The following is a 26426-nucleotide window of genomic DNA, read 5'->3' on the forward strand; positions in this document are numbered from 1 at the left end:
TTTCGCAGAATGAAATCCATGACTGCGAAATTCCTGAAGAAATTCTTTCACTGCCCTGATTTCTTCTCTCACTGTCTCAACTGAAACTGTCTCAACTGAATCATTATTATCACTGTCACTGAAAGTGAACGCGGAAGTTTTGTTACCTGCAGCTGCAGTTGAAGGATCCTCCTCATCCTGTAAAATTGCCGTGCATGTAACGTTAGCAGCAATATCGCTTGAGCAGCCTGGGCTAGCACTGTCGGCGCCGGCGGCAACGGGTAGTTCCTCCACGCTAGCAGCAGTGCTAACAGTCGTGATGGTGTTAGCATTGTTGTCATTGTCATTGTTTTGCTAAAAACTTTTTGCTTTCCTCCCGTTTCTTCCTTTTTTCAGCACCGCTTGGGTAGCTTCGCTTCATTTTTACTGTCAACACTCTGTTTTACACTCTGTCTATCACTGTCAATCACTTCTTCTTCGTCAGTTTTTTGGCGCATTACAGCCTATCACTTTCGCAGATGCACAGTAAGTGAAATAATGGAATAGTCCAATGTAGTGAGTTGGGGGGGCCCTCCTGTCTGCGACACTAATGATTTGATGCCATTTTTCGCAAATTGAGTTTTAGAAATATATATTTTGCACGAAGTAAAAAAAAAAAAAATCTTTAAGCAAGTTAATGGGGCATTTTGGGGGCCCCTAGGTAGCTCGGGGCCCAAGGCAATTGCCGACCTTTGCCTAATGGTAAAGTCCGCCCCTGTTTGTGGGAGTGGTTTTACATTATAAAATATCAGGGAGAGCCATTTATATATTTCGTTATGATGTAAAGCCAGCTCCAACTGTTTATTCTGCAGTATAAAGCTTCAGATTTTTTTTATTTTACTTATTAGAGATGCAGGACGCCACATTTGTCATTGCACCAAGGAAAAATCAGTCATAATCATTACAAAGATATTACATTTTTGTATCACTATTGTAATACAATTAAATGTCAGGTCAGGGGGCTTTTTTCCCCATGCTACTGGTAACCATGTAAGCCAGTACAACCAATCACATGTGAACCTCACCAGTTGGCTTTTCAAAGTTGTTAGCATGTGACATGTTGAGTTGGGATTTGTCTACACAAGCATGTGAAGACTGGTTCTGGCTGACTATAATGACTGACTGATAATCCAAGTCACTAGCAAGGCATCTTCATCAACTATGTTTGTCCATGTCATCATCTGTCACGGTTCATGGGTCAGTGGGCTCATCTTGCATCTCTGTCTCTGGACCTAATTCCTCGCCCGCATAGGATTCCTGCGCTGGGTTTGAGTTACTGCTGCTTGAGTGGTCTGGACATGATTCATCTGGGGTTATGCTATCGTCTTCCTACATTCTCATTGATGACTGTCAAGAGTTACCAATAAACCATTTTTACCTTGCACTTGGATCCCGTGACTCGATCATTGTGACATCATCAAATTCCATCTACTTATTCAAAAGCCCATTTGCGATGGGAGAGTGGCGAAGCAGGAGGTGTGGATACATTGGGAGCTGTAGTCGCAAACCAGCACAGAGGCAGCTCAGGCCATAGGGTCACTCACTGGAATGAGGTGGCAGTGGCTCTCAGCAGCCCTCTGAGTGACTGAGCAGGCCTCTTTAGGATTCCACTGTGTGACGAGTGGGGCGGGGCCCGAGAGCCATGGGAACAGAGCAAGGAGTCCCGGAAGGACAAAAGAGGAGTTACGACAGTGAAGGACGAGAGAGGACCAGGCCTGGGTTTTATTTTGTGTTTGGTTTTATTTGTGCGCAGCAGTGGTCCGTGAGGGGCTGTTGCACTGTTTTGTGTTTATTTGGTTATTGAAGTTGAGAATGGTGGAGCACTCTGCCGCCGTGGACGCTTGAGGCGGTGGGCTGGAGTGAGTTGCCGGGGGGACGGACGAGCTCACTGCTGGCCGCCAGAGATGTTGAGGAATGACTGCCGTCCGTGAGGGAGCAGAGGTGTCACCACCGTTTGCCAGGAGGCCAGAGCCTGCCGCCATCCACCATAATGGGGAGAAGCAGGGAACGGGGGACTCCTGCCGTTGTCGTCCACCGGACGGTGGAGGATTGTTGTGCAGTCCACCGAGGGCTATCCAGTGCCGCTGCCAGGCACCGCTGAAGAGTTCACCCAGCAGGTGGAGGGCCGAGCAGCAGTGCGTCTGGGAACCGGAACAAGATTTTTTTTTTTTCTCTCCTCTCTCCCCTCTCTCGTCTCTGTCGCTCCTCATCATTCCATCTCCTTTTCTCTTGCCAAGTCTGTATGTCCTTACCCCCAGGTACCCGCGGCCTCCGCGATCGGTTCCCACCAGACGGGGGTGGGAGTAGAGTGCAGTCTTAGGAGTACCCCTGGCCTGCGAGGGTCGATGGAGGTATGTGAAGAGTGGGGTGGGGTGGGGTCGAGAGCCGTAGGAATAGAGCGAGGCCAGTGGAATAATTGGAAATGAGCGACACCTACACCAATCACCTAATCAATGTCCTAAAAATTGCCCACCTCTCTCAAAGCCTGGTCTGCCTTAGCAACTATAGTCAGCAGTAGCAACTATAAGAAAATAAAGGTGTCTCCTCTCACCTTTGGCACATGGAATGTGCCCAATTCAATTGGTCTAACTGGATAGACCATAAAGAAGAACAGCTCTAGTAGGTACAGAGTGAAGTACATGGCATAGGGAAGTGCAACTCCCTACTCGAAATAAAACATCATGGATTAGTGATGTCCGATTCGCGAACGAGTCGTTCAATTTAACCGTTTTTTCTTAGTGAACCCATGAACCAGTTCACCAAATCGAACTGAATCGTTTGAAACGGTTCGCGTCTCCAATAAGCATAACTTTTTTAACGTGACTGACACTCCCTCTGAGTCAGAATAAACCAATATCCTGGAGTAATTCATTTACACTAACAGTACACTGACTGAACTGCTGTGAAGGCCGAACTGAAGATGAACACCGAGCTGTGTGTGTGAGTGAGTCTGTGTGAGTGTGTGTGTGTGTGAGTGAGTGAGTGTCTGTATTGTCATGTCTAAAGCTCTATAATCTGACCTTGCGAGCTTTGGCCTCAGCAAATCTTGCTATCACTGATTCCATATCCAGTGACTTCCTGACTTCCTGCTCGATGGAGAGAACAGCTAGAGCAGACAGCCTGTCCTGTGACATAGTTGATCTGAGGTACGTTTTGATTAGTTTCAGTGATGAGAAACTTCTCTCACCCAAAGCTACTGTAACAGGGAGAGTGAGGAGGAGTCTGAAAGCTATACTCAAATTTGTATATATGTAAAGTAAATTCTCTTTATATATATAGTCAAGCATCTCAAATGGTGATGAGACATGTGGCGGGAATGACCTAACTGCACCCTTAACCTCAAGCTTCAGATCTTCTGCATCAATGTCATCCATCCTTTTCTCTAATCTGTGGCAGCATTCATCCAGCTTCCCTTCCTTCTCAGTGCTTCTCATTGTGTCGAGTGAGTAGAGAAATCCATAAAGTTCATAGAGGATTTCCATGCTGGAAAATCTGTTCTCTACTGTGACAAGAGCTGTATCTACTAGACGTAGAAAAAACTCTCTTTTGAAGAGCTCTTCTGCAGTTGACTGAGTCTGCTCTGTTCCCTCATACTCAAACTGTTTGTTTTTTCTTCTCTGACGCACCTCAGGCCAGCTCATCTCCACCTCAAGCTTCTCTGCTATCTCCCTGGCATCTGTTTTCGCAGAATGAAATCCATGACTGCGAAATTCCTGAAGAAATTCTTTCACTGCCCTGATTTCTTCTCTCACTGTCTCAACTGAAACTCAACTGAAACTGTCTCAACTGAATCATTATTATCACTGTCACTGAAAGTGAACGCGGAAGTTTTGTTACCTGCAGCTGCAGTTGAAGGATCCTCCTCATCCTGTAAAATTGCTGTGCATGTAACGTTAGCAGCAATATCGCTTGAGCAGCCTGGGCTAGCACTGTCGGCGCTGGCGGCAACGGGTAGTTCCTCCACGCTAGCAGCAGTGCTAACAGTCGTGATGGTGTTAGCATTGTGGTCATTGTCATTGTTTTGCTAAAAACTTTTTGCTTTCCTCCCGTTTCTTCCTTTTTTCAGCACCGCTTGGGTAGCTTCGCTTCATTTTTACTGTCAACACTCTGTTTTACACTCTGTCTATCACTGTCAATCACTTCTTCTTCGTCAGTTTTTTGGCGCATTACAGCCTATCACTTTCGCAGATGCACAGTAAGTGAAATAATGGAATAGTCCAATGTAGTGAGTTGGGGGGGGCCCTCCTGTCTGCGACACTAATGATTTGATGCCATTTTTCGCAAATGGAGTTTTAGAAATATATATTTTGCACGAAGTAAAAAAAAAAAAAAATCTTTAAGCAAGTTAATGGGGCATTTTGGGGGCCCCTAGGTAGCTCGGGGCCCAAGGCAATTGCCGACCTTTGCCTAATGGTAAAGTCCGCCCCTGTTTGTGGGAGTGGTTTTACATTATAAAATATCAGGGAGAGCCATTTATATATTTCGTTATGATGTAAAGCCAGCTCCAACTGTTTATTCTGCAGTATAAAGCTTCAGATTGTTTTTATTTTACTTATTAGAGATGCAGGACGCCACATTTGTCATTGCACCAAGCAAAAATCAGTCATAATCATTACAAAGATATTACATTTTTGTATCACTATTGTAATACAATTAAATGTCAGGTCAGGGGGCTTTTTTCCCCATGCTACTGGTAACCATGTAAGCCAGTACAACCAATCACATGTGAACCTCACCAGTTGGCTTTTCAAAGTTGTTAGCATGTGACATGTTGAGTTGGGATTTGTCTACACAAGCATGTGAAGACTGGTTCTGGCTGACTATAATGACTGACTGATAATCCAAGTCACTAGCAAGGCATCTTCATCAACTATGTTTGTCCATGTCATCATCTGTCACGGTTCATGGGTCAGTGGGCTCATCTTGCGTCTCTGTCTCTGGACCTAATTCCTCGCCCGCATAGGATTCCTGCGCTGGGTTTGAGTTACTGCTGCTTGAGTGGTCTGGACATGATTCATCTGGGGTTATGCTATCGTCTTCCTACATTCTCATTGATGACTGTCAAGAGTTACCAATAAACCATTTTTACCTTGCACTTGGATCCCGTGACTCGATCATTGTGACATCATCAAATTCCATCTACTTATTCAAAAGCCCATTTGCGATGGGAGAGTGGCGAAGCAGGAGGTGTGGATACATTGGGAGCTGTAGTCGCAAACCAGCACAGAGGCAGCTCAGGCCATAGGGTCACTCACTGGAATGAGGTGGCAGTGGCTCTCAGCAGCCCTCTGAGCGACTGAGCAGGCCTCTTTAGGATTCCACTGTGTGACGAGTGGGGCGGGGCCCGAGAGCCATGGGAACAGAGCAAGGAGTCCCGGAAGGACAAAAGAGGAGTTACGACAGTGAAGGACGAGAGAGGACCAGGCCTGGGTTTTATTTTGTGTTTGGTTTTATTTGTGCGCAGCAGTGGTCCGTGAGGGGCTGTTGCACTGTTTTGTGTTTATTTGGTTATTGAAGTTGAGAATGGTGGAGCACTCTGCCGCCGTGGACGCTTGAGGCGGTGGGCTGGAGTGAGTTGCCGGGGGGACGGACGAGCTCACTGCTGGCCGCCAGAGATGTTGAGGAATGACTGCCGTCCGTGAGGGAGCAGAGATGTCACCACCGTTTGCCAGGAGGCCAGAGCCTGCCGCCATCCACCATAATGGGGAGAAGCAGGGAACGGGGGACTCCTGCCGTTGTCGTCCACCAGACGGTGGAGGATTGTTGTGCAGTCCACCGAGGGCTATCCAGTGCTGCTGCCAGGCACCGCTGAAGAGTTCACCCAGCAGGTGGAGGGCCGAGCAGCAGTGCGTCTGGGAACCGGAACAAGATTTTTTTTTTTTCTCTCCTCTCTCCCCTCTCTCGTCTCTGTCGCTCCTCATCATTCCATCTCCTTTTCTCTTGCCAAGTCTGTATGTCCTTACCCCCAGGTACCAGCGGCCTCCGCGATCGGTTCCCACCAGAGGGGGGTGGGAGTAGAGTGCAGTCTCAGGAGTACCCCTGGCCTGCGAGGGGTGATGGAGGTATGTGAAGAGTGGGGTGGGGTGGGGTCGAGAGCCGTAGGAATAGAGCGAGGCCAGTGGAATAATTGGAAATGAGCAACACCTACACCAATCACCTAATCAATGTCCTAAAAATTGCCCACCTCTCTCAAAGCCTGGTCAGCCTTAGCAACTATAAGAAAATAAAGGTGTCTCCTCTCACCTTTGGCACATGGAATGTGCCCAATTCAATTGGTCTAACTGGATAGACCATAAAGAAGAACAGCACTAGTAGGTACAGAGTGAAGTACATGGCATAGGGAAGTGCAACTCCCTACTCGAAATAAAACATCATGGATTAGTGATGTCCGATTCGCGAACGAGTCGTTCAATTTAACCGTTTTTTCTTAGTGAACCCATGAACCAGTTCACCAAATCGAACTGAATCGTTTGAAACGGTTCGCGTCTCCAATAAGCATAACTTTTTTAACGTGACTGACACTCCCTCTGAGTCAGAATAAACCAATATCCTGGAGTAATTCATTTACACTAACAGTACACTGACTGAACTGCTGTGAAGACCGAACTGAAGATGAACACCGAGCAGAGCCAGATGACGAACAAACACGCCCACTGCTGGATCAGTTCTCATTCTCGAGGTAAAGAACTGGTTGCATCGGTTTTCGGATCACCAGTACACTGAACCGAGAATCGTTTCTGTCGGATGCGTCCGATTTGAGAACCGATGAACTGATGATACTGCGCATGCGTGTAATTTTTCAAGTATTTTGTTAAACATCGGAAAGTGTGATAAAATAACTATATTTTATTTTTATTATTTTTATTTTTTTAAGATGTTTCTAATCTGTATATTGTAGATTATGTATAGGTCAAATGGGTTTTCAAGGAATAAGGGATGATTTATGAAATATCTGTACTGTATTTATAGTTAATGATGACACATTCACAAATTGAGTTTGTAGTAAACAGAACATGAACACGAGTAGAGCAGCTGATACTGAACTGCAGCACGTGCCGGTTAGAGCGATTCTCGTTCTCGAGTCAAGAACCGGTTGCATGGTTTTCGGATCATCAGTACAATGAACCGAAAACGGTTTCTTTCGGACATGTCCGATTCGAGAACTGAGGAGCTGATGATACTGCGCATGCGTGATTCAGCGTGAAGCCGACTGACTCACAGCTCGTCTGAACCGAACTGATTCTTCTGGTGATTGATTCTGAACTGATTCTGTGCTAATGTTATGAGCGCGGGTAAACTGAGGGCTTGGATGAAGGGCAATCTGGCGAAACGTAAATTCATTTAATAACAAATACATCGCAATGGATTATGTATAGTAAATGGATCATGATTTCTGCGCTGATGACACCTAATTTATTTACTTTATATCTTCAAGACTTAAATTCTCATATGCACATTATTGCTGTTACTGTATTTGGGTGCGTTGTTGCAAAACTTAATAGTAAACTTTTCATGATTATGAGGTTTTCAACTGACTAAAGATATGATTACTGACTTTATATATTTGAATGTTTGATAGACGTGACGCCATTACGTCATCGCCAATGAAAAATAGTGTGAAGTGACATTCAGCCAAGTATGGTGACCCATACTCGGAATTTGTGCTCTGCATTTAACCCATCCGAAATGCACACACACAGAGCAGTGAACACACACACACACTGAGCACACACCCGGAGCAGTGGGCAGCCATTTATGCTGCGGCGCCCGGGGAGCAGTTGGGGGTTCGATGCCTTGCTCAAGGGCACCTCAGTCGTGGTATTGAAGGTGGAGAGAGAACTGTACATGCACTCCCACCACCCACAATTCCTGCCGGCCCGGGACTCGAACCCACAACCTTTCGATTGGGAGTCCGACTCTCTAACCATTAGGCCACGACTTCCCCAAGTCATTAAGTCATTACGTCATTACGTTGAGCGTAAAAGAACCGGTGAACTGTTTTTTTCAACTGGTTTAATGAATCGAACTGCCCGAAAGAACCGGTTTGCGGAAAAGAATCGAACTTCCCATCACTATCATGGATGCATCCGCATTCTAAGCACTGGCACCTTATTGACTTAATTATCGTCAGGAGGAGGGACAGACAGAATGTAAGCGGTGACAAAATCCATGTGTTGAGCTGACTGCTGAACTGACCATAGACTTGTCATCAGCAAGATGAACTTAAAAACACTCCAAAGAAGACTGCATCAAATCAGCTGAACATCTCAAAGCTGAAGAAGTTAGTGGTCAAGCACCAGTTGACTGAGAAACTATAGAACATAGCTGTCCCCTCCAGGTTACTGACAACATCGAGGACAGCTGGGCCACATTTCGCTACACAGTCTACTCCTACTCCTACAGTTGTAAGTGGAAGCACCAAGACCGATGATAACAATGAGGAAATTTAATCACTGTTGAAGAAAAGCATAGACTCCACAGGATTTACCTTAGTACCAAGTCTCCAACAAACAAGGCAGCCTTTGACAGCACTCGCAGTGTACTTCAGCATAAACTTAGGAAAATGGAAGATGATTTGCTGACCTAGAAAGCCTCCGAAATCCAGACCCCAACCTGTCAGCTCATCTCCTGGTCTCACTGCTGATAGAACAACACAGATCACAAAGAAATCAGATACATGAGCAGTGGGTGGTGCATTTTGATGCAGTCATCAACAACTCATCCCACATCTGTGAAGAAGCGATCAACAGGCTACCACAGGTCACTGTAAACGATGACCTCGACATACCCCTCACACTGGCAGAAGTCGACAATCAACCAACTGTCGAATGGCAAAGCTCCCGGAGCTGATGCGATCCAATCTGAGATTTACAAAGTTGCTGGACCATGCCTGTGTAACAAGCTGATAGAACTATTCCAATGAATGTGGGTGCAAGGCACTCTCCCTCAAGACTTCAAGGATGCCACCATAGTGCACCTCAACAAACACAAAGGAAACAGACAGATTTGCTTGATGATGGAGATCAATCTGCTTCCTTCCCAGTTACGAATCGAGTGAAGCAAGGCTGTGTGCTTGCCCCCACACTATTCAGCATGATGTTTTCTGCATTGCTGACAGATGATTTTCTGGACACTGACCCTGGCATCGACATCAAATTCAGGACAGATGACAAGTTGTTTAATCTGCATTGCCTTCAGGCCAAGACAAAGGTCCATGAAGTCATACTAAAAATTGTAGTTTTTCACTAAGCACGCGTAAACCCTGTATTCTCAAAAACACAATCATGTACATACATGCTATTTACATATTATTGTAGCCCAGTTTGTTCTGAACAGAGTGTTTTCAGACTTTAGCCATGTATATGTTTATAAGCAACTGAAAAAGCACAAAAATCAGTCAAAATTCTTACCCCTTAGACCCCAGAAGGTTAAGACACACATTTTAGAGGACACCCACAACATGGACAATGGCTGACAGTACCTATAAGGGATTAGTTTATTCCCCTGGTAGCCATAGGCTAAGACACAGAGCATAAAAGAATTAGCGTCACCACCCAGCTGAAGGTCCATAGAGCAGTAGTCCTGTCTTCCCTCCTCTATGCCTCTGAAACTTGGACAGGGTACCAACAGAAGCTGAATCGTTTCCATCTCTGCTGTCTGCATAAATTGTTAAAAGTGAAGTGGCAGGATAAAGTCCCCAACACAGAAATACTTGAAAGTACAAGCATGCCCAGTATCTCCACATTGTTGCAAAAATCTTAGCTCTTCTGGGCTGGTCATATTGTGAGAATGCCAAATGAACGCTTACCAAAACGCATCCTGAATGGAGAGCTGAAAAGAGGTACATGCTTGCAAGGTGGACAGAAAACTCCCCCCCCCCATATATATATATATATATATATATATATATGCAAATTCATTTCTGCTAACAGGAAGCGCTTTAAGAGTGGGAGAGAGAGAGTTTTCTCCGGTAACGGCGTGTCAGTGAAGTGACATTCAGCCAAGTATGGTGACCCATATTCAGAATTCGTTCTCTGCATTTAACCCATCCAAAGTGCACACAGTTGGTTTTCTTCTGAAATACATTGATATAAAAACACCTGTGCCAGTTTTTTTTTTACGTGCGGTGTTCGTGTTTATTCAACGAAGTCAAAGCCTTTTTGAATATCTATTTGTGACGGTCAGTTTAGATCTTGTGGTGGCCCACCACAAATAAATCAATGTATGTGAAACCCTGCAGTATGCAAAGCTAGAGAAAGCAGCAATCAAATGACAGAGAGCACTCCAGCTCACATGATCTGCTCCGTTTGTCAGAGACACTTCAGGGCCAGGATTGGCCTTATTAGCCATTTGCAAACTCACAGTTCCCATCCCTAGACGACATTGAAGAAGTTGATCATCTTCTTTTTAGAAGGACATAATACAACACAAGTAATACAACTGCACTGTAAAAAAAAAAAAAAAAAACTTTTCCAATACTTTACTGTAGGAAAATGACAAAACATTTATCTTAATTGATTTCATTTTCAGTTAAACCCTCAAGCTTTAATACTGGCAGAAAACATTTTGCGTGAAAACAGGTTTATGTGTCTCATTGGAAAATTAATGAAAACTGTAATCATATGTCCACAAAAATGTTGGAAATGTAAAAACAAGGCATTAATGGTGCCCATTGCATTCCCAAAAGCATTTGATACTCACAACACAGGTGAAGATGGAGTTTGCTGCATTCACTTTGAACTTATATGCACAAGCTGATCATGTGAGCAAAGTGTGTGCTCTCTTTGAAACACGCAGTTCTGAAGGCTTGCTTGCAGGACCTTGAACTTGTTGCAAATGTCTGTATGTCTTCTGCCTCTCTGGGCCAGAGACTCAAGATCAGAGAGGTCAAAGTGCTTTGGTCTCTCTGGGACAAAGACTCTGAACATAGTATGTCTGTAAATGTGTTTTCCCTCACATTCTAGAGACTCCGAATGTGAGATAGTCCCACTGCAAGCATGTCATATTTGCCATAACTCTCACATTCATAAGAACTGATAATCTGCTGATAGCCGTTGGTACCCAAATGATCAGAGCACCCCTATAGCTCACATCCATTTTCAAACATAGTTATAAATTGAATTTGGGTGGATCTTTGGGATCTCTTTTTATTTCATCCCGTCTAAGGAGTTTGGCTGACGAAAAACTTTGTCAACCTCTGGATTACTGAAATGATTATTAGTTGAAGCTCTACTTTCCATTCTTTGACCTTTTTCTTTCCCTCAGGTTCTGGAGCAACAGCTAAAGAAAGTGAATGAACTAATCAGGGAAGATGAGCGAGTGTCTTCTAATGCAGTGATGAAGCTGACATTTGGGAAACCAGAGCTTTTCCTGAGCTCTTTGCCCCAGAACGTCCTTATTCATAATTCTTCCATCTGGAGCTGCAGGAGAAAGGTCTCGTTGTTGAGTCTGGCCAACACTGTGGAGCAAAACAATGGCCGGGACACTTTACCAATACTCTGGAGGTTCCTTCAAAAGGTAAGATATTAGTGGCAGGTTGTCTGAAGTAATTCCACTATAATGAAGCAGCATGGGAAAAATATATATAAAGGTAAATAGGTGTAGAGGAATAACAGAAAAAATAGCAGAAAAGTGACTTTGTATGCTCTTTAGGAAACTTTCTTTTGGACATAAATTAGGATTACAGGTTAAACAAGTTAAACTAATATACAGTTGGATAAACAAGATTGTTTTCAAAGAAAAACACTCTTAAATTGTGACAAGTCATCAGATTACATGCAAAATTGAGCACTGATGTAAAGGCCTTTTAAATTCTACCGATATCACACCTCCTGGCTTGACCAATAAAAAAAGTTTTAATTTGAGACAGGAAGAAGTTTTTTATTTGGAAGATGACTCATTTTCATGATCAGAGTGGGCTGGCAGTTTGGTCCCTTTATACTCTGATAAATAAAACAAGCATGCAATGCATATTATAAGTGTGTAATATACACTAGTAAATTGTAACTTAAAAGAGGATTATTTTGATATCAAGCATTATATAGATAAGGTTAATTTATCTAGTGGTTCAATCATGAGGCATGCATAAAATAGTATACAATATGTTAGACAATATACAACAGTAAGAATATATACTGTGTCCTGGGAATATGCTTGTACATACATAGAAAGGTTTGTCAATTAATTAATGGAAAGAAGTCCTTTTTAATGGGCATTATATTATCTGTTTTATAATGAATTAAGTGAGCGTCAAAAAAATTATCTCTAGATTATCTTTGGTAATCAGATGCTACATCTGGGGTTAGCAGCAGTTCAGAGGAGGCTTCCATAGGACTCTACCCTAATGGTTTTCTTGTTGGGTGAGGAGTGTTGTGGATTGTTTGTGAAATATAATAAATAATTGTTTATCTGATCTAGCTATTGCTCTTTATTTTAGGAAGCAGAGTTACGGCTAGTGAGGTTCCTTCCTGACATCTTGGTTCTCCAGATGGATTTGGTAAAGAAGTTCCAGAACATGACAGACCTAACCTTCAAAACCATAGGAGAGTTTCTGGATAGCCATAAAGAAGGTACTGGCCATTTTGGAGAACGAAGAAGTATTTTGCCATGGCTAAATTTTATCTTGGTGCAGGGGTGGGTGACTATGGCCCTTGAGATTCAGTTTCCTGCAGAGTTCACTCCAGTCCTAACCAAACACACATGAACAAATGAAACAAGGTCAAAATCTAAAGTTTGATCACTTTGGCGTTTGATCTCTGCAGGAAAGTGTATCTAAATGGGCAATGTTTTCCAGCGCTGTCTTAGGGTCAGCGTGAGGATGTTCATGATTGATTGATGATAAATTAATTGTTATTAATAATTTCAGCAAGCTTGTTAGTGGTTAATTTACCCATTTTTGTGCAAAAGTGTTCAGCAATCATGCAAGCATGAATAATGATTATGTTCACTGTAAACCCAGTAATAGTGTCATATTTTCAACCAACAGCTTCACTAGTTTGGTATAAAAAGTGCATAAACATCTTCTTGTCAACATGGAACCAACTCAGGGTATCTCTAGCCACTACAGGTAAACCAGCCCTTACTTACTAACCCTGTTTCAGACCACTGTTGAATCATTTCTTGGGCAGATGAGCAATGTTTACTGTTTTCTGTTGACGAATGAATCTTTTTCTGTCAGGAGAGATAAAGCTGCCGCCTGAATACACTCAGGAAGATCTGGTTCTGGACTCTGACCTGCAGGTGCTGCTGCCGCAGAGACGTGGTCTGGGCCTGTGCTCCACTGCCCTCGTCAGCTACCTCATCGCCCTTCACAATGACCTTGTGTACACTGTGGAAAAACACACCAGAGAGGAGTCTGGGTAAGGAATTCAGATGCCAAAAATATCGGCACCCTTGGTAAATATGTTCAAAGAAGGCTGTGAAAATTAATCTGCATAGTTAATCCTTTTAATCTTTTATTTTAAAAATTCAACCTTTCATTGGATAGTAAGAATTTAAAATGGGGGAAAATATCATTATGAAATAAATGTTTTTCTCAAATATACATTGGACACAATTATTGGCAACCCTAGAAATTCTTATGAGTAAAATAACTCTGAAGTATATTCCCAATCATATTCACAATTCTGAGCACTCCAGGGTGATTATAAACATTAAATTATCCAGCCATGGCTTCCTGATTCACAGAAATATAAATAGGAGGGAAAACAAAGCCCAAATTCCCTTAATCATTCATCACAATGAGAAAAAAACAAAGAATATAATTCTGATGTGCAGCAAAAGATTATTGAGCTTTACAAATTAGTGAAGTGGCTTGAAGAAAAGAGCTAGAGCAGTGAAAATTCCCATTTCCACCATCAAGACAATAATTAAGAATTACTAATCAACATAAAATGTTATGAAACTGCCTGGAAGAGGATGTATGTCTATATTAAGTGGCTAAAGACTCCCCAAGGACCACAGCTGGAGAATTTCAGAAAATAGTTGAATCTCAGGGACAGAAAAACCTTAAATACAGCACCTACATCACCACATGTTGTTTGGGAGGGTTTCAAGAAAAATTCTCCTAGCTCATCCAAAAACAAATTCCAGCATATTGAGTTATTAGACACGACTGGAACTTCAAATGGGACTGGCTTCTATGGTTAGACGTACCAAAAAAACAAAAAAAAACTTTTTAGTAACGAACACTCAAGATGGGTTTGGTGAACACAGGGATAAAAATACCCCATGGGCCTATATTTCTGCTGGAGGTCCTGGAGATCTTGTTTAGATACATTGCATCATGGATTCTATCAAATACCAACAGATAAAAAATCAGTAAGTGACTGACTGAATGGGCCATTTTTGGATCTTCAAACCATACAATAATCCAAACTCAAACCTCAAAAGCAACAGAAAAATGGGTCACTTAGCACAAAACCAAGCTTCTGCTATGGCCATTCCAGTCCTCTGGCCTGAACCCTATAGAAAATGAGTGTGGTGAACTGAAGAGGAGAAGCACCATCATGAAGCTGGGAATCTAAAGGGTCTGGAGTGATTCTGGATGAAGGAATGGTCTCTGATCTGTTGTCATGTGATCTCGAACCTCATCAGGCATTATAGGAGAAAATGTAGACCTGTTAAACTGGCAAATGGAGGTTTCAAAAAGTATTTAATAAAAGGGTGCGGTTACTTGTTGCCAATGTGTATTAGAGAAAAACATTTATTTCATAATGATATTTCCCCCCATTTTAAATTCTTATTATCCAATTTAAATAAAAGATCAAAGGATTAACAATGCAGGCAACAATGCAAGGGTGCCGATATTTTTGGCCATGACTGTATAGGAATCATTGCTCATTTAGGGTTATTAAGTTGAGCAAAGCCTTATCCCTATTAATCATTATGGCATGACTCATTCTACAGTACATCCTTTTCAATTTTACATGGGTAAAAGGACAATTTCTTTTTTTTATGTCCTTAAGTATTAAAAGTAAAAAGTACTGACTGATGACTGCTTGTAAATAGGTTACAGCTCAGTCTGACATCATTCATTTCTATGAATTGTCAAGCAGCCATCACTTGTCAATAAGGGGGATAATGCAACTTCATATGTATTGATCAGCAAGCAAGAAAAATATTTTTATTACCAAAAATTGACATATACTGATAATAACTGCTACTGATAATTACTGATAATTCAAGTGTGCAAACAAGTAAAAATAACTAAATATACCATAGAATATATAGAATTGAGAAAAAAAACAAAATATTGTTGCTGAAGTGTTGCTCAATATAAACGTACAATAAAAGAAGTTACACTAGGAAAAATTTGTTAGTATTTTAAGAACAATGCTATGCTAAACACTAGTTTTACACCATTTGAAACTACTACTGCAGTAGGGAGGATGCATTAATTTGCAGTATTTTAATGTTTTGTTTAGATTTTAATTTGAGCATCACGTTAGTTCAGTCAGGCCACATTAGTCACACTTGCATCAGCCAACAGTCAGCTGTTCCTGAAGTGTACCAATCCAGTCTTGACACCTATCACCTGCGGTCTATTTAAATTCCCATTCTTCAGTGTCTCTTCCATTGCGTCGCTGCTTGTAATTAACTCCCTCCTCCAACCCCAACTCCACCAAATGAACCTGTAATCCGATCTAACTTTGTTCTTTCTTTACAGTCTCTTCATTGGAAGCAGTTTCTATCACATTTTGTTTACAACTCATCTAATTGTGAATTGTAATTATGTATGCTTATAATGGTTCTGTTCTGTACCCCAGGGGGGTTTGTCTTGCTGCTCTCACTGCTCTGTCCAACTATGGCTGCATGGAGAGGCATGTGGAGTGTTGCCCAGAACATAACCATACCGCCAACACTAACTGTATGCAACATAATTGTCATAAATATACTTGACGGAAGTGGTCCTGATTGAAATCTACTTTGAGTGTAAACTTAACGAGCCAACAGATATTGGCATGCGATGATTGCATCCAGCTGCCGCAATCACATCATTTTGCTCCTGACTATTCTACTGAGAGAAAGAGACTGAATGAGTTCAGCGCACTCTTTGAGAGCTCTTACTGTTGGCAGAAAGGTGCTTCAGCGGTGGTGGTTACCATGTCGAGTGGGTTGCACACATCAGGCTGCACTACCCCCTGTTTTTGTTGCAGCCAGCCATCTCCCCTGTGCACTTCAGCACGCTAAAAGAGCTTTTTCCCTAAAAGTGCATTCACGGGTGCGTCTTTTTAAAGACAACATAACATTTGAAAAACTCAATGTTACGTCTTTGTAAACCTTTGTTACCTGGCATCAGGTGATGGTCACAATCGCTGCATCACGTGACTGGGCATTAAGCATGCTGAGGTGGCGTTCGTGGGTGAATCATGTTCTCATTGCGGGAACATGACCATCTTGGAGCTGTCGGCCAAGCTCCGTTAGCTCAAAAGGGGTGGAGCTCCCTTGCCTCTGCTTCAATCTAGTTCTCGTCATAGCGACTGTCAGGCAGGGGCTACTTCAGGCAGTAGCACGGGTGGTCTGAGGGTAACAGTGTTGGGAAAACCCTCCAGGGAACCAACCCTCGGGGGACTATCACTCTTCTTGCACTCTGCAGCCAGTTGAGCTGCCAAAGGAATGTGTTGGGCCCTCTACAAGGAGCGTACCAGCAGTATACTTTGGCGCTCCTCCCAACGATCGGATGTCGATTGCTGCATCAGAGGGTTAGACAGAGCTTTCTGGAGAGGAAAATTCGGCTGTGCTGATGCCCTCTGCGACTGTAGCAATGCCTGAATCGGATCCGGAAATGACGGCTATGCTTTCCCGGGCCGCTGTGAGGGTCCAATATGTCCTGAGCCCTAAAGATTAGATGATTAGTTCTTCTGCGTGGCCCCACTGGTTCTCAGTGCCCTACCCTGGTGCCATTCTTCTCAGAGGTGCATGAAAGGCTTATCAGGAAGACAAATTTTTTCTGCTGGAAACCGACCTAAACCAAACCTTCACCCCATGGTCAGACCTTGCATTTCTACCAGATAAACTTAGGAGGTGAAGATAAAACTCAGAAGTATTTATTTAAAAAACCAATACAAAGAACAGAATTGTTTTGGTGTAGGCCCCATCTGTAGCTTGAATCAGATGTTGTGGAAGAAGAAAATTAAATACCCACCAGACAAAGTAATTCTTACAAGATCCTAGAACATATGGACAAAAAAGAAAAGATAAGCTGTAATTACTCATAATAAAAGTGATTATAAAAAGCATTCAAGAATGTATCAAATTATAGCTTAAAGTATTAGCTTATAGAGTAGAGGAGATGGGCCATGATAGGCCAGATAGTGATAGAGGCCACGATAGGCCAGGTAGTGATAGAGGCCAAGGATGGCCGTACAGAGCCACGATAGGCTTGGATAGAGACCATGATAGGACAGGCAGTGATAGAGGCCGGATAAGCCATACTGAGAGTCAGGCCATGATAGGCCACAGAAGAAAACGCAGTGATAGGCCTAAGTGGGAATGGCCCCGGTAGGACACAGTGTGAACAGCCCCAGCGGGCCACAGATGGAACGGCCCCAATAGTCCTTAAAGAAAAGCCACAAAGGCCTTGGAGAAAAGGCCAGGATAGGCCACAGATGGAGATGCCCAGATGGGCCATGGTGAGAAAGCCAAGAGGCCGTAGAATGAAATGCCTCAGTAGGCACAGAGAGGAAGGCCATGTAAATAGACCACTATGGGAAACGCCACAAGATGGGTAACAGAGGGGAAGGCCACGAAAGACGGGCTAAGTTAAGCCACAGTAAACCATAGAGGTTGTTGGGAGTAATATGAATAGGTATTGTACCACCACCAGTAATTGTATATAGATTACCTTGAGGAAAGCTTAATATTATTCGCAGAACCTTTGAGATGGTTTTGTGGTTCAGGTCTTATGTAGGATTCAAATGCAGAGGATGACCATCTTCCCAGTAGCTTGATAGCTGATGTTTGAACTCCACGTTCAACAGCAGTAGTGGCTGGTGTATAGAAGAAGTGATGGACCACAGCTTCTAAAGGTGACTAAATAGAGCTGAACTAGCCACAGAGAGAAAGGGCCTGATAACCCATGAGAGAAAGGCTACAGAAGGGTGTAGAGAGGATGGCCACTAAAAGCCATGATGGAAGGATGCGAGAGGCGGTGAAAGAGTAGATGTAATGAATACATGTGACACCACCACCAGTATTTGCTTAATTTACCTTAAACCTACAGTACTACATTTGACAAAATGCATACATATTTACAAATGAATGACTGTATGAGCTATCTAGTGACAGGCCACATAATGACAGTAAACAAAGACAGCGTAGTTCATGTAATGAGAAAAGCCATCACAGGCCAATTTTGCGAAGGACAATAATAGACAGTTACATAAACAATAATAGTCACACTTACCTGATGGTCACAATAGGCCAAATTGAGCAAAGGGTATAGGGTGAGTAATGTGAAGCCTCGATAGGCCAATTAAGGGGAGTTCCCGACGGTCTGCAATTAACAATGATAACCTGCATATGTTTCTATGAACTGTGTGATGTGAAAGCCTAGAGTGTAGATGACCACGACAGACCATTGTATGTGAAAAGCCGTGATAGACTGGACATGAGAAGCATGTGAAAAGTAACCACCACCAGTAGTTTTCTTAGAGTATCATACTGTACCTTGAGTATTACGTGAAATAATTGAGTCTGATCTTGACAGAACTCAGATGCAGAGGACGATCATGTACATAGCAGCTTGATGGTGGATTACATGAATTCTAAACCACTGCATTGTATAAGAGAGCCCATTAGTTTAGGTTAAATGACAGAGGTAGAATTAGGGTTCTAGCAGCAACTTAAAGAGCATATCTTTAGGCTAGTGTGTGCACGCTTGATAGAACTCCATCTAACCCACACAGGAAACCTAACCCCCCCCCCCCCCCCCCCCCCCTAGCATGCCTGCTTTAAGCTCGACAATGGAAATGCAGCTAATGATTACATTGTAATGGAATGCCAAGGTTAGTAAAAATCAAATGTAGTTCAGTTTTATGCAGAGTGTAAAAACACATAAGCATAAATATCGGAACTGTAAAACAGAACTATTCTCTGGCTTAACTCCCGCAAAAGCTTGATAGACTCTGCAGACAAGACTCCATTTAACCATAGGAACCCAATGAGTGAACCTTTAAAGAAACCAGATCTCATGAAATACAAGTTAAAGAAATATTAGTAATGTATAGAATTAGAACAAAGATAGAAAAATAAATTTTGATACATTACCCTTACAGAAGGATAAGAACACTTTACATTTAACAACAATGCCTTACTAGCCAATTAAACTTCAATAGCTATTGAATACTGTAAAAGCATAAAGATAGCCCGTACACAAAGATTTTTGCATGACTTTAAAGCAGACGTTATGAGTGAGCATACACTGTCCAGGACATTAAAGTGATGGGGCACAGACTAAAATTAACAACTTTAGTAATTATAACCTCCAAGTCCAAACATTGACGAAGTTTAGGAGAAAATCTGGAGAGGAAGTCGTGTCTATATACAGTCGTGGCCAAAAGTTGAGAATTACATAAATATTAGTTTTCAAAATGTTTGCTGCTAAACTGCTTTTAGATCTTTGTTTCAGTTGTTTCTGTGATGTACTGAAATATAATTACAAGCACTTCATATGTTTCAAAGGCTTCTATCGACAATTTCATGACATTTATAAAAAGAGTATTTGCAGTGTTGGCCCTTCTTTTTCAGGACCTCTGCAATTCGACTGGGCATGCTCTCAATCAACTTCTGGGCCAAATCCTGACTGATAGCAACCCATTCTTTCATAATCACTTCTTGGAGTTTGTCAGAATTAGTGGGTTTTTGTTTGTCCACCCGCCTCTTGAGGATTGACCACAAGTTCTCAATGGGATTAAGATCTGGGGAGTTTCCAGGCCATGGACCCAAAATTTCAACATTCTGGTCCCTGAGCCACTTAGTTATCACTTTTGCCTTATAGCACGGTGCTCCATCGTGCTGGAAAATGCATTGTTCTTCACCAAACTGTTGGGTGTTTTGGTACCATTCTTTATTCATGGCTGTGTTTTTGGGCAGAATTGTGAGTGAGCCCACTCCCTTGGATGAGAAGCAACCCCACACATGGATGGTGTCGGGATGCTTTACTGTTGGCATGACACAGGACTGATGGTAGCGCTCACCTTTTCTTCTCCGGACAAGCCTTTTTCCAGATGCCCTAAACAATCGGAAAGGGGCTTCATCGGAGAATATGACTTTGCCCCAGTCCTCAGCAGTCCATTCACTATACTTTCTGCAGAAGATCAATCTGTCCCTGATGTTTTTTTGGAGAGAAGTGGCTTCTTTGCTGCCCTTCTTGACACCAGGCCATCGTCCAGAAGTCTTGTCCTCACTGTGCGTGCAGATGCGCTCACACCTGCCTGCTGCCATTCCTGAGCAAGCTCTGCACTGGTGGCACTCCGATCCCGCAGCTGAATCCTCTTTAGGAGACCATCCTGGCGCTTGCTGGACTTTCTTGGACACCCTGAAGCCTTCTTTACAAGAATTGAACCTCTTTCCTTGAAGTTCTTGATGATCCTATAAATTGTTGATTTAGGTGCAATCTTAGTAGCACAATATCCTTGCCTGTGAAGCCATTTTTATGCAACGCAATGATGGCTGCACGCGTTTCTTTGCAGGTCACCATGGTTAACAATGGAAGAACAATGATTTCAAGCATCACCCTCCTTTTAACATGTCAAGTCTGCCATTCTAACCCAATCAGCCTGACATAATGATCTCCAGCCTTGTGCTCGTCAACATTCTCACCTGAGTTAACAAGACGATTACTGAAATGATCTCAGCAGGTCCTTTAATGACAGCAATGAAATGCAGTGGAAAGGTTTTTTTGGGATTAAGTTAATTTTCATGGCAAAGAAGGACTATGCAATTCATCTGATCACTCTTCATAACATTCTGGAGTATATGCAAATTGCTATTATAAAAACTTAAGCAGCAACTTTTCCAATTTCCAATATTTATGTAATTCTCAAAACTTTTGGCCACTACTGTACAGAAAGTACATAAATACACCAGACTATAGAAAGGCCTTGACGAGTATAAGTTCCAAGATAGAATACTTTAATGCTCACCACACAGAAAAAGAGAGCGCCAGCTATTTATTTATTAGAGTAAACTAATGCCACATAGCTAAGCTAGAGCTAATTGCCTTAAATCTTATATGCTCATGCAGAAATAGACAGAGAGGACCTCTTTGCAGAAATGGTCTACGCAAAAGGAGAGACTTAAGTCATAATACTTACCACATTCTAGTACAAGGCATTCACAAATTGTTGTATATAGACATGAATGAAACAATGACTGAAGAAACAAAGACAAAAGCATATGATTAGTGATCATTAATCTTAATTATGCAGTGCTAGTCTGCTAGATACAAAATTACGCAACACCAAGCGCTTTGTCTTAAACATATGTGTGAGTGAATAACCTTGCAGAGAATAAAATTTATGCCCAAATGCCACAAGTGTATAAAACAAAAATGATACTTATAATGATGTAGGCTGATGAAGTGATGAAGATGAAATGCCAAAGGAGACCGGCAGCCTTGTTTCCGACTGCAGACCTTGAAAGACTTCATGCGTGCAGGTTCAGGTGAGCACACGTAGACGCAAGTAGTGCCAACTACGCGGCAGCTCAGAAAGCACCGGTGTTGCCAAGTCCGCGTTTTTTCAGGGGAATTGGGCTATATTAACACTGTTGCTGCTGGTTGCTTTTCATGTCCGTGGGTTGAAGCAACCCCAATAACGTGATATTTAGCCCCTGGAATGCAAATTTTACTGGGGAGCCCCTCTCGAAACGCGATTGGGCTAGTTTTGAGTAGCAATTGGTGGTTTTGTTGAGAAAACATGGCAACCCTGGAAAACACTCTGAACTCCGCAAATGTATCACATCCTCTGCCGAGAAAACTCAGAAGCCTGTATATCATCCAACACTACCAAACGACCGCAAACATTCACCGTGACACCAGAGCAATGCCAATGATCTAGTGTGCATCTTGAGAGGAATGCCAAATTCGCAATCATTTGCAGGAGACAAACTTAACTATATGCAAGTAACCCAGGGAAAGTCAGGCAATAAGTCAAGCGACAGTTTCAGCAAGAAACATCGCAGCAGTATTTGCAAACACAATGAAGGGTGAGTAGAGGGCTTTTATATTCCTCGTGTTGAGTGCTGATTGGCTAGATCTAATTGTAATATGTGACGTGGCATTAAGTCTTTGTTATTATGTTCCCGTCACAATTTGCCCGCTACCTCCTCCTCTGCAGTCAGAAGTATCTGAGGTGGCTTCGTGCCATTTACATTCCAACCCTGCACAACTGTGCAGCCAACGAGGTGTCACGAGCTGTGCTCCCCGGAGATTGGAGACTCCATTGCTAGATGGTCCAGCTGATTTGGAGACATTTCAGAGTCGCTCGAGTAGACCTGTTTGCCTCTCCAGATACCTCTCACTGCCAGTTGTTTTACTCACTGCCCGAGGGGACACTCGGCATGGATGCACTGTCACACAGTGGTATGGGTTTCCCCCAGTGAGCCTTCTCGCACAGATGGTGTGCAAGGTCATTTTATTACATTCAGAAATAATAACGGCAGGCTTAATAATGGTATAATGTACCAACATTATAAACACTATAGAATATTTTTAGTTCCCTTCACTTTACAACAAATCCTTTACATGTAACTATCAGAACATAACAAGAATTAAAATTCTAAAGTGACGGGGCACCCTGTGGCACCCGTGTCCCAATGTTTGGTCCATGGACAGGACTTGGAGGTTTTAGGTGACCTACCCCAATAGGTAGTGACACCATCACTTCGGCATGAGCACCGTCTACAAGACATGCTTACACCTTGATGTGCAACCTGTTCGTTGAATGGTGTTCTTCTCATCGAGAACACCCCCGAAGATGCCCGAATAGGGTCGTGTTGTCCTTTGCAGCAGCAAAGGTTGTAGCGAAGGCTGTCTCCCTCCACCCTTAGTCTATGTTGCTGCGATCACTGCTTACCACGAAGGGAAGTCGGTAGGGAAGCATGACCTGATCATCAGGTTCCTTAGGGGGGCGAGAAGGTTAAATCCTCCCTGGTCCCTCTCTATACCCTCTTGGGACCTGTCTCTAGTGCTCAAAGCACTAAAGCAGGGCCCATTTGAGCCTTTTGCAGTCAGTTGAGCTGAAGTTTCTATCAATGAAACTGTACTCCTGCTTGCACTGGCCTCCATCAAGTTGATGATTCATGCCTAGAGTTTGGGCCGGCTGACTTCAAGGTAATCCTGAGGCCCAGCTATGTACCCAAGGTTCCCCACGGTGGTGAGCCTGCATGGAGGAGGCAGACCCAGCCATAGCTTTGCTTTGTCTTGCCTTGAGATAGTATGTAGACCGGACACAAAGTTTTAGTTGCTCCCGTAACGTTCCTGTTCCAAGTGGAATAGGTATGTTTTCCCAGTGTTATCCAATCTCACTGTGTGGGTAGTGCTACGATAACAGTGACTGGTCTTCTTGTTGCGAGCCCCGGCCTCCACTAAAAAGGGGGCGCAGGAGGCTCGCACAGGACACTGGAATGGGCAGCATCCATGGTGCTTTTGTAGGGATCCCATTTTTCTATATCTCATTTTTCTCTGTCCCGTTTCCTCCAGTTACACGGTATGCCCAGCTGACCTGATGGAGCTGCATGTGATCCGTTATGACTATGAGCGGGAGCTGATGCCTCTGATACTGTCCAACTGCCAGTACAGCATGGAGCGCGGAAAGGAAACACTGATGGAGTATGACCTGCCCAAGATTCAGCAGCAGATCCTCACCCACTTTCTACAGGGCAAACCTGTCATTGCACTTAATGTATGTCACAATATTACAAGGGTTGAAAATATGTGCTCAGAGTTAAAACTGATGTTTTTTAGGAGTTGACAACCACTACATTAGATATGAATACTTACTTATGAATACTATATATATATATATATATTTATTTATATTTATTTGTCTAGGGTATTCCGACAGTGGTGAACAGACAGGACAGAAATTATGAAATTATATTTATGGATTTGAAGGGCAAAGTTCCACAAGTAAGTTGCATTATTTGTTAATCGTTAATTTGATGTATTGGTTACAAGTTTGTTAGACATGGGTCTATAAAAAAACTTAGAAAATGCTCTTAATGAACATTTTTTACATTCTCTTTATATGCAACATAAAAAAATTTGCATTTGCATTTACAATGCAGAGATTCATTTGTCTAGTTTCACAAGCCAAATTGTGATTTTTGATTCAAAGGAGCCACTGCAGGCTGTCACACAACACAACCTCATGAAGGAGCTGCAGTGCTACAGTGACGTGTGTGAAGCACTGTCTACAATCGACCTGGCCCTGGGGTTCCTCGCCATGACCGGAGGACAGCCACACATGCAGCTGGCCACTTATTTGGAGGAAGTTCTACAGATGACTGACAACATGGCCCCGCACATCCTCAAGGTTAGTCAAGTACACGCGCTTGCTTCATTATTATCTGTGCAGAGCAGTGTTACTAGGATGCCATCCTCACTGGTATTAGGTCAAGTCAGGTCAAGTCAACCTTTTTATATAGTGCCTAATACAATATGGAAAAATATAGGTAGTCTAACTAACTCTATGGCAGTGTGTGATGCTTTAGTGAATAAGTGCTGTGTATGCAGGCATTCAGTCGGTGCAGTCTTAAACACTGTGTGGCGCTGTGGCAGCTGCTCAGCTCTCTGAAATCAGAGACGCTGCTGCGTCAGAAGGGGGTGAGACACTCTACACAGTAAACACGGCATTCTGCTTTGTGCTTTGAGTGAGTTTTTGTGTGATCATGACTGTTCATCTGCTCTTCAGGACCCTTTTAAGGACATCAGTGAGGAGTACAAACATCCTCTGCAGGAGGAACACAGGAGCCAGATCACTAGTTTTATAACAAAGTCCAGCGCTGGTGCCTTCCTGATGGAGATCCATGAATTTCTGCTTTTAGGTCTGAAGAACCTAAAAGCCACAGACACCTACAAACCTGGCTGGGGGTAAGCTGAATGTGCTATTTTGAATACAACATTGATCATTAATATGATTCGTTCAGAACAAGTGAGTTTTTGCTTTGGTTGTTAATGTGCATATAATAACCAGAGTACACGTGTGTAGATAAACATAAATGTAGCAGGCAAAGCAAGGCTTATGTTTTTCCACTGTAATAATTACTTCCAAATGCTTATTTTCTATTTCTGATTTCTATTTGTCATCTGACCACATCTGTCAAGTGTTGCTAAATTAGCTTGGTAATGAAATATTTTCCCTCAAGTTACTGCCTTGAATCAGTCTGACAAATCCTTCACTAAATACCAGACTTGTATCTGACTCACTTAGTGAACTGTAAGTTATCTTTCTATCAGGAATGAAGCCGTGTAGCCTACCAGCCTGTGTTTGTACTGCCCATGTCACACATAGGTTGAAAATATAGGAATGTGTCATAACTGAGTGTTCCTGTGGCTCAGTGGTAGAGCATTGAGTTAGCAATGAAAAGATTGTGGGTTAAATTCCCAGGGAACACACATACTGGTAAAAAATAAATAAAATACATAGCCTGTAAGTGGCTTTGCATAAAAGTATCTGCTAAATGCATAAATTCTAATTTAACTGATTGATTTCTGTCTGTCCTCCAGTCTGAAAATCACTGTTGTGTCCTACATGGAGCGTAAAGATGTGGAGGTTCCTCCTGAGGTTGACCAGTTCTTCCCTGAAGACATTCTGCTCTCGCAGTGCATTGAAATGTGGAAGTTCTCAGCTCTTCTCAGACGAGAAAGAAATCAAAGTTAGATCCTGGATAAAGTACATCCGTTTTCTTACTCAAACACTCATATTAGACAAAGCTTAGATTTGATTTACAAATGATACAAATGAGCAACTTATTAAAAAGTATATAAAAAAAAGTTGCAGACAATGTTAATGTGTTTCCTTGATTCTCTAAGTACATATAAACTCCCGACTTGAGGACCTTTACACGATCACAATGAAAATATTTTAAAATATATACTATATATCATGATCTCAGACCTGAGCACACATATGTTCATCTTAAAATAATGTTTTTGATTATTAAAATGTCATTGCATTGCTTAGTGTAGATTAAAGGGTGTCCAATACAAATAATGTTCAGGGTATTTTTTTCTTTCATTTTATGGTGGAACAATGCTGCATGCAAAATGTTTTTCCTGTAACTTAAATTGATTTGAATAAAAATAATACATGTTAACCTCCACTTCTTTTGTGTAGTTTGTGAATGGCAGATATGACAAGTTCTTTCCATGATGTAAAAGGTTATCTTTATTATATGGGCCT

At 42.5% G+C, this 26426-nt stretch overlaps 1 protein-coding gene across 1 annotated transcript in view; it reads left to right on the plus strand.

Annotated features, from left to right (window-relative positions):
• LOC132136867 (E3 ubiquitin-protein ligase rnf213-alpha-like) overlaps window positions 1–25975 on the plus strand; it is an 87081-nt gene extending 61106 nt beyond the window's left edge. The window contains exons 56-65 of the mRNA XM_059547407.1: window positions 11284–11535; window positions 12455–12587; window positions 13004–13084; window positions 13196–13376; window positions 23723–23924; window positions 24074–24151; window positions 24360–24557; window positions 24758–24847; window positions 24936–25114; window positions 25751–25975. Of these exons, the coding sequence (XP_059403390.1) occupies window positions 11284–11535; window positions 12455–12587; window positions 13004–13084; window positions 13196–13376; window positions 23723–23924; window positions 24074–24151; window positions 24360–24557; window positions 24758–24847; window positions 24936–25114; window positions 25751–25904 (1548 nt within the window). The 3' untranslated portion in view covers window positions 25905–25975. The remainder of the gene's footprint in view (window positions 1–11283; window positions 11536–12454; window positions 12588–13003; window positions 13085–13195; window positions 13377–23722; window positions 23925–24073; window positions 24152–24359; window positions 24558–24757; window positions 24848–24935; window positions 25115–25750) is intronic.
• The last annotated feature ends 451 nt before the right edge of the window (window positions 25976–26426 follow it).

Source organism: Carassius carassius, unplaced genomic scaffold, assembly GCF_963082965.1.
Source record: "Carassius carassius unplaced genomic scaffold, fCarCar2.1 SCAFFOLD_56, whole genome shotgun sequence".
NCBI classification, from domain to species: domain Eukaryota; kingdom Metazoa; phylum Chordata; class Actinopteri; order Cypriniformes; family Cyprinidae; genus Carassius; species Carassius carassius.